We start from the raw sequence: 13095 nt of genomic DNA, 5'->3' as shown, positions 1-13095 counted from the left end.
GGGAAAGATGCGACAATCCGTCTTTGATATTGTGAGCGTGACTCAATGCTGCATGCGTTGGCGTGCCTGTACCAGGGAAGGGGGGGGAATGGATGCATCGTCCACTGCATGGCTTTGCATATGATTTTTGGGTGCATCCCTGTGGCAAGGAGAAACTGAAGCTCACCAAGCTGTGGCTATTGGAGAATAAAGACTGTCCGCTTGTTCACATGCTCAGCTGTGATAATTACTTTCTGCTTCTGTAACTCACTTGCAGTGTCTAACTCAGTGGGAGGCTTTCCCTTTAGCTCATGCAAGAAAAATGATTTCAGTGTGTGGCATGCCCTAGCCAGGCTATCTCCAGTCAGGCCAGATTGAAACAGCAAAACTGATGTGGTTTTAAGCTACTGCCCTTCTGCTACCCATCATCCTGTGTGACCACCTCTTGGCTCACTGTTCTAGGTAACAAATTAGGCCATCATTAATACATATATATTATTACCAACTCTTATTCAGTGACATTCCATGCTATTTAGTACAAGCACTGGCTGCAATCAGTAAATTCTGCTAGACATATGTGTAACATGCATTCGTAGACTTAAGTACATAAGAATATGCTTCTTTTATACTCAAACTTTTATACCCTCCTTTTACACCCAAATTTACATCCACTCAACACCAATCCTTTTCTTAATTGTACCTGATTGACATAAGAAATTATCAATCATGAACTGATGCTATGATCTTTGGGCCAAGTTCTAAGGTCCTTATTTAGGCAAAAATTCTAACTTTAATCCACTCGGGCAGTGAGCCAGGACTTCAGGATTTGGCCCGATATTTTTCATACTATAGAAATGAATCACATACCATTTGAAGCTTTTTGTACTTTTTTTGTGCGTTCCCCTCATCTAGGTCTTTCTCTCATCTCATGGCCCTTGGCATGTTGAGAGATGCTGGAGGAAAAGTTCAAATACTTGCCAGTATATTTAAATATGAATACATGTATGTTCTAATTGATTTGTAGACTTCAGGGCCACAAGGGACCATTGTGATAATTTAGTTTGACCTCCTGTAAAACATAGGCCATAGAACTTCCCCAAAATGATTCTTAGGGTGTATCTTTTAGAAAAACATTAAATCTTGATTTTAAAATTGACAGTGACCGAGAATCCACCCTGCCCTTTGTAAATTGTTCCAATGGTTAATTACCTTCACTGTTAATACTTTACACTTTATTCCTAATGACTGAATTTGTCTAGGGCTTTTACTCCTGAAAGATCCTAAAGCTCAGTATAAAAGATAATACAGTGCATAGACAGCCACCTCTGGTGTGAAACATGACAACTGGGTAACAACCCACAGCGATGTTACAATTTAAGACAGGAAGTGAAGAACAATGGCTTGATTCTTCACTACCTTGTACCTTGTTTAGTCATTTACCCCTGTGCAAAGACAGTGTAAAATGCTTTTCTGCTGATTTGGTAGCATTTCACACCCATTTTGTACTCATTTCACACAAGTATAAGTGTGAGGCAAGGCAGTGGAGAATCAGACTCATTGTACCAAATTCAAACTCTAAGGGGAATATAATGACAGTAGGCTAACTGTGCCTACCCACACTGGAATTTGAACAGGGCACCAGGGCTAACACTCCTGTTCTCCAAATAAGTGTCATGGGAAGGGCTGCAATTGCTTAGGGTCTCTGTTTTATGTCACATCTGAAAGGCAGCATCTCCAGATGCTGCCCCTGACACCATGCTGGGTCATTGGTTTAGTACTGATTCAGAAGGGAATGCCAGCTACAGAATCGTCACTCACCCAGCACTCTGGGTTTTTCTTGGACCTCTCCCAGACATATTCTGAACAAGCCAAAATGGATTAGCTTATGAGATCTGACAAGTTCTCAGCCTGAGGTGGTATGATCTACTGAAATACACCAGGCATATACTAGTGTGCTCCTCCCTTTACTGGGGGCTTTGGCGGTTAGTGGGAGTAGCTAGGGGCAGAGCCAGTACCAGTTAAGCGGTAATGTTAAATGTGTGTGTTGTCAATTATCTAGCTTTTACAGAGGTTTCTTAGGCACTGTGAAAATTAAGAAAAAGAAGAAAACTCAGCAACTATATTAATGTATCATGAAGGTTCCAAATGTAAATGAACTAAAGAGTTGCACATTTCATTGCTTCTGTGGGCCAAGTTCACTGTACACACCAGGGGCTGCAAGCATCCTTCTGTTACTTCCCACAAGCTCCCTATATGCTACCCTCCCATGCCCCTCTGTTCTGGGGACTCCCTTCAACCCTCCTTCCTCCCTCATGCCTGGGACTCTGTATATCCCCCATTTCACCCATTCCAAGGAGCTCTGTGTGCCCCTCCATTCCCCCCTCTGCTACATGACAGTCTGTGTATGTCTTTCCATTCCCCCCTTACTGGAGTTTCTCATTCTCCCCCCTTGTCCCTCAATCCACCTCATACCACAGATCAACAGAGCCAGATGTGTACCCAGAAGCCTCCTACTGCAAGACAAACCCAAGAAAGAAACCAACAGGACTCCACTGGCCAACAGGACTCCACTGGCCATCACATACCGCCCCCAGCTAAAACCCCTCCAATGCATCATCAGGGATCTACAACCCATCCTGGACAATGATCCCGCACTTTCACAGGCCTTGGGTGGCAGGCCAATCCTTGCCCACAGACAACCTGCCAACCTGAAACGTATTCTCACCAGCAACTGCACACCGCACCATAGTAGCTCTAGCTCAGGAACCAATCCATGCAACAAACCCGATGCCAATCTCTGCCACATATCTACACCAGCAACCCATCACCCGGACTAACCAGATCAGCCACACCAATACGACCTTCATTCACGCTGCACGTCCCCAATGTATATACGTCATCATATGCCGCAATGCCCCTCTGCTATGTACATCGGCCAAACGGACAGTCTCTACGGAAAAGGATAATGCACACAAATCAGCTATTAGGAATGGCAATTATACAAAAAACCTGTAGGAGAACACTTAAACCTCCCTGGCCACACTATAGCAGACCTTTAAGGGGGGGCCATACCAGGCAGCCAAAAAACTTGGACCATGACTTCCAAAAGAGAAACTGCTGAGAACTTCAACATTCATCTGCAAATTTGACACCATCAGCTCAGGGTTGAACAAAGACTGTGATGGCTTGCACTACCAGAAACCAGTTTCTCCTCCTTAGGTTTTCCCACCTCAACTGCCTAGAACAGGGCCTCATCCCCCTGATGAACAACCTCTTTATCTCTAGCTTGTTCTAGCATATATTTATACCTGCCCCTGCGGAAATTTCCACTACATTCATGCTGACGAAGTGGGTATTCACCCACAAAAGCTCATGATCCAAAATGTCTGTTAGTCTATAAGGTGCCACAGGATTCTCTGTTTCTTACAAAGAACCAGCCTCATGACAGGTCTTCAGATTTGGAGGTGTTATTCAGCCATTTTGAGCTATTGATGAGCAAGTGAAACAACAACAAAATCTACTTTTTTTTTCTCAAATAGAAAATTGCACGTGGGGTAGTGGGTGTTGTCACTTTTTCTACTCACAATCAACTGAAGGGGTTTTTTTTCCTCACGCTTTCATCCCTCTGTGTCAGATGAGACCAATCATGGAATGTTTCAGTCTCACGTAAGAAAGTTATAACTTAAGAGCACATGAAACCAGCGGGAAAGCAATGAACATAATCTCAGCTTTTTCTTCCAGCAAAAGCTATAACAACAATTCCTGAATATGCAACAGGATGATGGTTCACATGCACTAGGTAAAGAACATAACGGTATTACCAAATGTGCAAAAATATGTCTTTATGACCCTACAGAAACAAACCTCCTTCAGCCCTAAATTATAATATCATAAAAGAAGTTACAAATCTATTACGTGAAGAATCTGCATAATGTTGGTTAATAGCTTTTTCACTGTTCACTGTTATTCCTGTGATGCACTGTCTATTGCTATTGTCAGCACTCAAGAGAAAATGTCATTTAAACCAGCATGTGTGTATGTTTGTGTATGTGAACACACACATGCACACACAATCTGGGGCAGATCCTCAGGTGGTGTAAATTGGCATAGTTCCATTCAAGTCAATGCAGCCATGCTGTTTTACATCAGCTGTGGACCTGCTTTTCTGTGTATAAAAATAGAAACTAAATACTGTCACTTTGATCCTGGTCATAAATGAACACTAATCTACATTCAAACACATTGTCACACACACGTGTATACATGCCCACTCACACACACACACACACATAATCACCTTACTAATTAATGGCAAATTTATGCTGCTTTCTTTACTGGAGCTTTTAAGAATACTTAGCTCTTACCTAGTGTTTTTCATCTCTGTCTCCAAGTGCTTTACAGTGGAAAATAAGTATAATTATACCCATAAATAGGTGAAGTGATTTGTCCAAAGTAGGTCACTGGCAGAACTGGGAATGAAGCTACATCTCTTGATTCCAGGTCTAGTACCTTAGCGCAGGAGTTCTCGAACTGTTTTTGCTGGGACCCCCTTTGAAAATATTTCAGATTGTGACGAACCCCACCCCCATACCATGCCACCCCTACCTCTGCGCTGCTGCTGGCACTGCCTTCAAAGTTGGGTGGCTAGAGAGCAGTGGCTACTGGCAAGGCGCCCAGCTCTGAAGGTAGTGCAGAAGTAAGGATGGCAATACTGTGACCCCCCACCACAATAGTCCTGTGACCCCCTTTTGAGTCAGGACCCCCAGTTTGAGAAACACTGCCCTACTGGATTTTGCCTCCCAAACTGAGCCACACTGCAGAATAAAGCCAATAGCCAAGATTCACATCTTCCTATCCAAGGTTTCACTGAATACAACAACCACAGCTAGAGGGAATGCTAGAATGCTATCAACTTAGTTTGTGTTAGGATAAGGATCTTTTGGGAGAAAAAACACAAATTTTCCAGAGTTTACAGGAGAGAAATTGGAGGAAATAAGCCACAGTGCAAGCTCATTTTAATCTGACCTCATAAATGATTCCTTCCTCTTTTGCTGATTTATTTTTTGTATTCTTCTACGGCCGCAGATCACAGGCCACTGGTAATTTTATAACAAATGAAATATTTTTCTATCTGTTGCACAGAATACATTTCTGGCTTTCTATAGTGTTTTTCCTAAGGGGGAAATCACAGAAGGTTTCTTACCACAGATAAAGAGAGAAATAAACCATAGCTGAACTCAGAAACAAAGAGAGAGAGAGAGCAACATGGGTAGGGAGATACAAAGAAAATAACAGGCAAAACAGTGAGACAAATAAAAAAAAAACAGGGGAAGCAAACCAAACAAGAAGCAGAAAGATTAGGATAGACAGCAGAACTCTTGTCAGACTCTTTCTTGCACTAGGATTCCATGGCAGGCAAAAACAATCAACAGAGCAGGATCTGGATAGGCAAAGTGTCATTGCAGCCTGGTATGTGTGTGCATGTGTATGGGCATGTATTTTTGAACCACTAGTGAGAAACTGAAATTAATAAAAGAGCAACCCTGCATAGATGATAATCTCATGATCTGGCATGCTGCTAGGTCTAGGAGTACATTTCTGGGCTCTGACTACCTCTGATCCATAGTTCAGATAACTTTGCACACAGTGCACAAATATGTATAATCTTTGCATAATGTAAATGCCAGCTCACATGCATCCACAGACTGTATCTCTAGGTTATTAAAACAAGGATTAACGTTATACAAATTAAATTATTTATAAAGTGTGTGTGTGTGTGAGTGAGAGTGAGAGAGAGAGAACTCACTAATGAAGACTAATTTTAACCCACAAAAACCAGGACACTGGAATATCAGTCAGTTGTGCCACTGAATAGAGTAGGAATCTCAGCACAGTGAATGACCTTCCATACCATATTTGCTGCAAACCACAGGCACAGCAAAGAGGGTTATATGAATAGAGTGGGTCCCCAAATGGTACCATTACCTGGCATTGATGTATTGTTTCTTGCTAAAATGTACACAGTACCATTAACAGTCATTGATGCAATGTGCCTCTGGCCAAGATTACCCATGGTTCTGCTAGCTTCTGGCCAGTATTTCCTACCTTGCCATTAGCAGGAATTGATATCATGATCTTCTGGCTGGTATTTTGTGTGGCCTCATTACTGGCCATTGAGATCCTGTCCTTCTAGCAGGAATTACCAACGGTTTATTGAACAGACATGCTCACCCTTTCACTTTGGACAAGATTTTATTTTACACAATTCCCAAACAATAATGAATTAACTTGGTTGTGATTGGATGGCAATAAAAATGTTGCCCCATGAGCCTACTCCTCCTAAAGATGGGAAGTAAAATTGTGTCCTAACCCTGCAACTGCATGGGAAAGTGATACCAAATGAGCCAAACCAACAAAAAAAGTTCAATTCTAGGCAAGAATGCACTGAGCACACAATCTAAGTGATCAGAGAGCATTCAACTAGCTGTAACAAAACAAAACTGAGTGAAATCCAAACCAAAATAGAAGCAGCATGTTTGCGTCCCTTGTCCCTCTTCATTTGACCACTGGATGGTGCCTGGTGTGTACTGTACCTTAGGCCGTGGCCTCTCCTGTCCATAGGTCAGTACATCATTGCCACAGGCATTGGTACATTGTCCTTCTTATTGGGATTTCCTTTGACATCATTTCTAGGCACTGATTGCCTGTCCCCCTGGCCAGGATTTCATATAGAGTCATTACTTGCAGTTGCTTCCCTGGGTACGTCTACAATGCAATTAAAAACCTGCGGCTGGCCCATGCCAACTGACTCTGGCTCACAGGGCTTGGGCTAGGGGCTGTTTAATTGTTGTGTAGTCGTTCAGGCTCAGGCTGGGGAGCAGGCTCTAGGACCCTGCAAAGTGGGAGAGTCCCAGAACTCAGGCTGCTGCCTGAGCCCTGATGTCTACACTGCAGTTAAATAACCCCTTACTTAGCCCAAGCCCCGCAAGTCCATGTTAGCTTGCATGGGCCAGCCACAAGTATTTAATTGCAGTGTAGACATACCCCCTGGGTCCCTGGTTGGCACTTCCCATGATTTCATTACTAGGCACAGATACTTTCATGTGCTAGCATTACTAAAGCACGAATGCCAGCCCAGCCCTGCCTCTGGGATTTCTTTCCAGGGAATGGCACTCTGTTGCTCTGGCATGGGTTTCGTTTGGTATCAATTCCACAAATGCAGGTGCTGTCTCTGTGACTCGGATTGCTCACTGCATCATTGCTCAGCATTCAAACTCTATTCTTGCAGCTAGGATTTCATATGGTATTGTTTCTGGATATGGACTCTTTGTCCCTCTAGCTTGTATTTCTCATGGAACTGTTAACAGACATTCACTTCTATCCCTTTGTCTGGAATTTTACAATGGGTGTCATTACCAGGCACTGATGCAGATTTTACATAATCATTCTATCCATTTCATACTGTGGAGTTTTGGAACCATTACAGATATACCTTAAAATGGGATATAGATAAACTATTTGAGGCTATTTTCATTTTTCCCCCTCTTGAGCTATTTAGTCAAATTAAATGTTGTTGTTAAAATGTCTGTGAGCTTGTCTACATCGGGGCTTTAGCCATCAGTGTAGCTGCGCTGATGCAAATCTCTATCATTTGAAACTAGGGTAAGCCACATTGCTGCAAGTCACTTCTACAATAGGGTTTGCGTCGGGGCAATACCAGTGCAGCTAAAGTAGTGGCTCAAACCCCAATGTGATCAATCTATGAGACAATTAGTGCATTTCTGCTGTACCCAAAATGAAATGCATGGAGATTTGTGGTGTGCAAGGAATGCAGGATTACTGCAGTATTTTTACTATTTTTACTGGTGCAATGCGCAAATATGGTAAAATATGTTAACAGTAATAGTAAACCCACAATATTTACAGTAATTAATTGAAATCAGTGGGATTTTGTCTAATGCCTTTACCCTGGAGATAATCCATAGAATAGAACATTAATGCATAGTTTAAAAGAAAAAGTATGGAAAGCAGCACCTCTGCATATGCAGTAGCTTCATTTTAAAGTTACATAATTCGGTTTTTTAAATTAAACAAAAAATGTAGCAAATGGCCTTGGTCCATAGCAAAGACTAAGTGGATGTAACATCTAGCTCTCTCAAACTATGCCTTCTTTATGACAGGGGAAGATAAAACTATCCATCTGATACATACCAACAAAAAATTAAATAAAACTGGTTTCAGACCAGTGCAAATCCAAATAGTTTATAAACCCTTGGAAAATGTGGTTTTGTAAAACTTATACCACAGGATCCTTTTTGCAGGAGAGATGGTCTTGTGGTCCAAACACAGAGCTGAGATTCAGCTGAATCAGGTTCTGTTCTGGGCTGTGTCACAGGCATCGAGTGTGATGCTGGGTAAGTCACTTAATGTTTCTGTGTCTTTGCTTCACCATATGTAAAACAGGGATAATAATCTCTGCCTCAAATTTATGTATGTAAACTTCAGTGAGATCTTTGGATGGAAGATTCTATAGATGTTCAAAGTATTTGTATCACAATTTATCATTATTCTTTATATGACACAGGGCTTTGTCACCCATGCACATAAGAGCAAATTCTGCAGTCCTTTCTCAGGCACAGCTCTCACTCAGGGAATTTCATTTGTGTACGGACTGCAGGATTTGACCCATTTAGAGTCAAGAGGCCAAATTAATCTCTGCTGGAATTCTCTGGTACATACAATGAAGCATCTCAAGGGAGTTCTGATAAAGTTAAGGAGAGAGAATTATACCCAGTACATTTGGGGATACTTTAGAATGGCCTCTTAAGACAAGAGGTTGCCTAATAAGGGTGATCTGAGGCATGCTAATTTGGGAACCTGTATTTCTGCAACACATTCCAAAATGACTGACCTTATTTTTTGTTTTTAAAGCAGTAATTGAGGCACTTATGCAATAGATTTCTAGGCAGAAAGAGATATATGCCACAGAATAATAATCAGACTAATTCCTGCTGAGATCTATGTAAATCTTTTCTCCTACCTCTTCCGTTCATAGGTGAGCTCTGCATTGCCGTCCTCACTGGCATGCAGCAGCAATTAACTATCCTCTGCGTACCTGCTGAATTCCCCCCTTTCCAGAGAAAAGTTTGGAAAGCACAGACTTTGTTTATTTAAAATGTAGATTTTTATTTACTTATTTATTTTACTGCTGAGAAGAAAAATAAAAAATGAATGATCCCAAACTTTATTAAATACAAAGGGCCTGTGTTTTTCTGCAGGCCTCTTGAGGTCAAGATGGATAGTCACTTGTCTAAAAGCTTAGCTATTCACTTCTATCCAAGGTTTATGGTGAGCTGGCTCATGAGGGATCTCCAACCCTGACCCAAAATAAGAGAGACCTCTGGGTTGTGCCTGAGGTGGGAGGGAGCATTACAAATGTATTTAAACAAGCTGTCTGGGCCCTTCAGTTTTGTGACAAACTGATGAAGTTCCATTGCTAGGCAATAACAGACTTGGTACTTCTTTTAAATCACTTTAAGCCCTACTTCCATCCATCACATTCCTACAAGATCTCATTTCTGTTCCATTTAGAGTGGCCATTTTCTCTCCTGATTATTATTCAGTTCTTACAGTCCTGGTCAGAAAGACAGGGGGAGGGAGAGGAAATGAAATGTAAGAGAACATTGGATTTTAGCATTTATAATTCAGCAGTATCATGACTGGGGACATTGGGGAAGGAAGGAGGTGGAAAAATCTTCACTATCTAAGGTCCTCTCCATACACCATGTCTTCTGTATCAAATTTCTGCAATTGTTGCATAAAAGCCCAAATGCAACTCTGAAGTTGGCCGATTGGATCTTAGTGAATACTAGGCACACTGTCAAAGGAGGTGAAAGATCCTCCACATTCAAGATGCCTTTAGATTAGATTTTGTTGTCTCTTTGATTTCCCTCCATCATTTGCAGATGAGAGAGGATGAAACCCAGTGTACTTAATCAATAAAAGACAATGAACCAGCTAAAGTGAGGAGTTTAGACCCTTTTCAATCTCATAAATTTCTTTTTATACAAAGATTTTGGTTTGCCTAAGCTATAGGAGGAAATAGAAGCAGGCTATTTTAATCCTTCTGAGTGAAGAGAGCTTCAGGGATTGCTATGTTATCCCTGGCAGCAGTCCTGATTTTCCACAAATCACTGTGTATGTATCAGAGATCAGCAGTGTCCTTAATGCTCCTCTGCTTGTGCATTTTGATATGAAATAGTAATAAATTTCACAGGATTTTTTTCTCCAAGCAAACCCCACTGCAAAAATGAAAAGCTTACAAAGGAGATATTCAGACTTGTGCACTGAAACTGACTCTTCAGTCTGTCTAATGACGTATGTGAGAAACTATATTCAGATGAAAGGAAAACCTTGCCAACATTATGTACCTAATACTGGCTTCACTGCAGGGATTTACTGTTCAAAAACAATGAGCTTGATTCTGCACTCACTTACATGGGCTTCCCAGTGGTGTAACTCCACTGAATTTATTCTGAATTTACAGTAGTATACAAGAGAACAGAATCAGTTCCTATGTGTTTTTAAAGCTTCTTACAATGCATAGTGAATAAGGGCCCGTTCTTTACTATCTAGCATAGCGCTTACTACCGTTAAGTATTGCCACTGATCTCAGTAAGTAGGGTTTGCAGGATTGAGCCTGAAAATTATAAGTTTTTAGGGGGGGTTGGTGTGGAAAGTATATTGTACATATAAGGTCAGGTATAAATTACTTAAAGTATAAATTACTTTAATTGGCATTTCTGCATTGCTTCTTACTTAGTCCTGTGCCAGACCCTCAGCAGGTGTAAATCACTGAGAATATAGCCTCATGTTTCTAACTGCCCCTTAGTATTCAAAAGAAACACAGCAAGGAAGGGTTCCTTTTCTGGAAAGAGCAAATAAACAAACCATGATCTGGACTGAGAATTCCACTGAGGAGGATCTTATTTGCTTCAACAACATCAGGAAGAAAGGCATACACTTTAATCTAGATGAGAAATAGTTCTGGTTTTACCATCACTGTGAACTTCTTTGTTATATGCCATGGTCATTTAAGCAATCTACATGCTCTTTAGTCTGTACCTAACTTTACTTACTCTGACTTTTGACCAAAAAATACCCTACTGTTTCCAAACCACCTAAGTAAAGGCAGATCAGATATCTAGCTCAGTTGTAATTGCAAGCTGGTGAGCTGATGGAACTTACTGGATGCATAAAGCAGGAATATGTAACTCTCTCCAGTATTATTCTATTTCAGTTTTGGACTGCAAGTCCTTGTATAGTATCTGGGCACACACATATCATTATTAGCATTCGGTGCTATCATGCTATCATTCATTCATGCTATCTGTTAGAGAACAAAGGCCAGCAAAAGATACTTTCTCCCTTTAGAAAGCTGGACAGGTGTCAGACACCTCTTTGAAAAGACAGCTATAAACCCAGAAAACTGGGATGGGGTTTATATGCGGTAACTGTATAACATCTATGTTTATGTATATACATAGTCCTGATATGTAATATACTAAGGCACCCCCACAGGTGACAAATCCCCTCTCTGTCAGACAGGGATGATTTTTTTTTTCAACGACCAGCCGCACAGCCCTGATGAAAACAGATTCTGCCACACGGCCGCCGCTGTCCTTTGCAAAGCCTCCTTCCCTGCCCTGAGATCAGCTTTGATCCGAGACTTGTTTGTTTATGACAGAGAATAGCCCGATCTCGGGGCTGGCGTGTGTGCCCCGAGCGGACAGGATTCTAGCAGGGCCAGACAGACACAGACACACAACCAACGAACCAAGCGGGAGGAAGGCGGCTGATGCCCCTTGGAAGCTGCAGCCGCGCGGCTCTTTGCGCCCCGCACGCTCCAGCTGGAGAGCACAGCCAGGGAGGGATTCCCCACCCACCCCCGCATTCTCCGTGGCAGGGAGCCGGGGGGTTAGATCCCAGTTACCTCTTGGCGCTCGGCCTGGAAAGAGCCATTTGTCACCCCCCCCCACACACACACTCACACACTCTTACTCTGGTCTCCTGCTCAGGGCGCCTTTGCCGATGGCCGGGGCGGGTTTGTGCTGGAGGAGGGTGGTGCAGCAGCCCCTCTCCCTGCTGTCTTTCTCCGGGGGATGCTGATGGGGCTGGAGCGGGGGGTGCTGGTGAGCGGGAGCCCGGCTGCTGCTGCCGCCGCCGCTGGGGCCCTGCTGAGCCTGCCTGCCCTGGAGCGGCTGCGGCGCAGCTGGGAGCTGTGGAGGTGGCTGAAGCGGCTCCACGGCTCGGGCTGCGGGGCTGGCGCGCGGGGGGAGCCGGCGGGCGCGGCTGGAGCTCGGCGGCGGGAGCCGGGTGCTGCTGGCGGAGGCTTCGGTTCTCGGCGCTGAGCTCGTCCAGGCGCCGCTCCAGCTCGTCGATGCGCTGGCGCTGGGTGTGGATGAGGCTCTGCTGGTTCTGCACGATAGCGGTGAGCTCCTTCAGGTAGAGCACGGCGCGCACCGGGTTCTCCAGCAGGCTCTCCATGCCCCGGGCCCGGGCCCGGGCCCCGCCGCCCGCCGCGCGCACACACCTGCTCCCAGTAAGCCGGCTGGCACCAGCCTCTGCCCCTCGCGTCAGGCACAGGCTGAGAGAGGCGGTGAGGAGGTCTCCTCGGGAGGGCCCGCCCCCTGCTACTGGAGGGACAGCCCCCTGCGAGCGCCGCGCAGGTAGCCGGGAGCGAGGGGGCGGGGGGGAGCGAAGGAAGAGCTGGGGAAGGGGCTGGAGAGAGGCAGGTGGGAGGGGAGGGAAGGAAGAAGAGGGGTGTGGGCTGGAGAAGGGAGGGGAGAGAAAGTCCCTCTCCCCCATGGCTCCCCTTGCCTGTCCCTCGCTCAGCTAGCTGCCCGGGGAGGGGGGTTCTCCGAGGTGCTCCAGCCTGCCATTAAATGGCATCAGAGAAAGTTATTTTGCAGCTCAGACCACTTCCTTCTCCAGGTGATAAAGTCAGGGCCCAAACCAAGGGGCGGGGCTGGCAGCAACCAGCAGTTACATCACAGCACCCAAACACCCCACCCCTGGGGTCAGGGCCTGCTCTCTGGGTGTCCTCATCACAGTTTC

At 44.2% G+C, this 13095-nt stretch overlaps 1 protein-coding gene across 1 annotated transcript in view; it reads right to left on the bottom strand.

Moving 5' to 3' along the window:
• The window catches only part of IQSEC3 (IQ motif and Sec7 domain ArfGEF 3), a 128057-nt gene extending 115521 nt beyond the window's left edge, over window positions 1-12536 (bottom strand). Inside the window, 2 exon segments of the mRNA XM_032764080.1 lie at window positions 12040-12297; window positions 12299-12536. Of these exon segments, the coding sequence (XP_032619971.1) occupies window positions 12040-12297; window positions 12299-12525 (485 nt within the window). The 5' untranslated portion in view covers window positions 12526-12536.
• Window positions 12537-13095: the final 559 nt, after the last annotated feature.

Source organism: Chelonoidis abingdonii, chromosome 1, assembly GCF_003597395.2.
Source record: "Chelonoidis abingdonii isolate Lonesome George chromosome 1, CheloAbing_2.0, whole genome shotgun sequence".
NCBI classification, from domain to species: domain Eukaryota; kingdom Metazoa; phylum Chordata; order Testudines; family Testudinidae; genus Chelonoidis; species Chelonoidis abingdonii.
The sequence above is the reverse complement of the archived record's forward strand: the minus strand, read 5'-3'. Positions and strand labels throughout refer to the sequence as shown.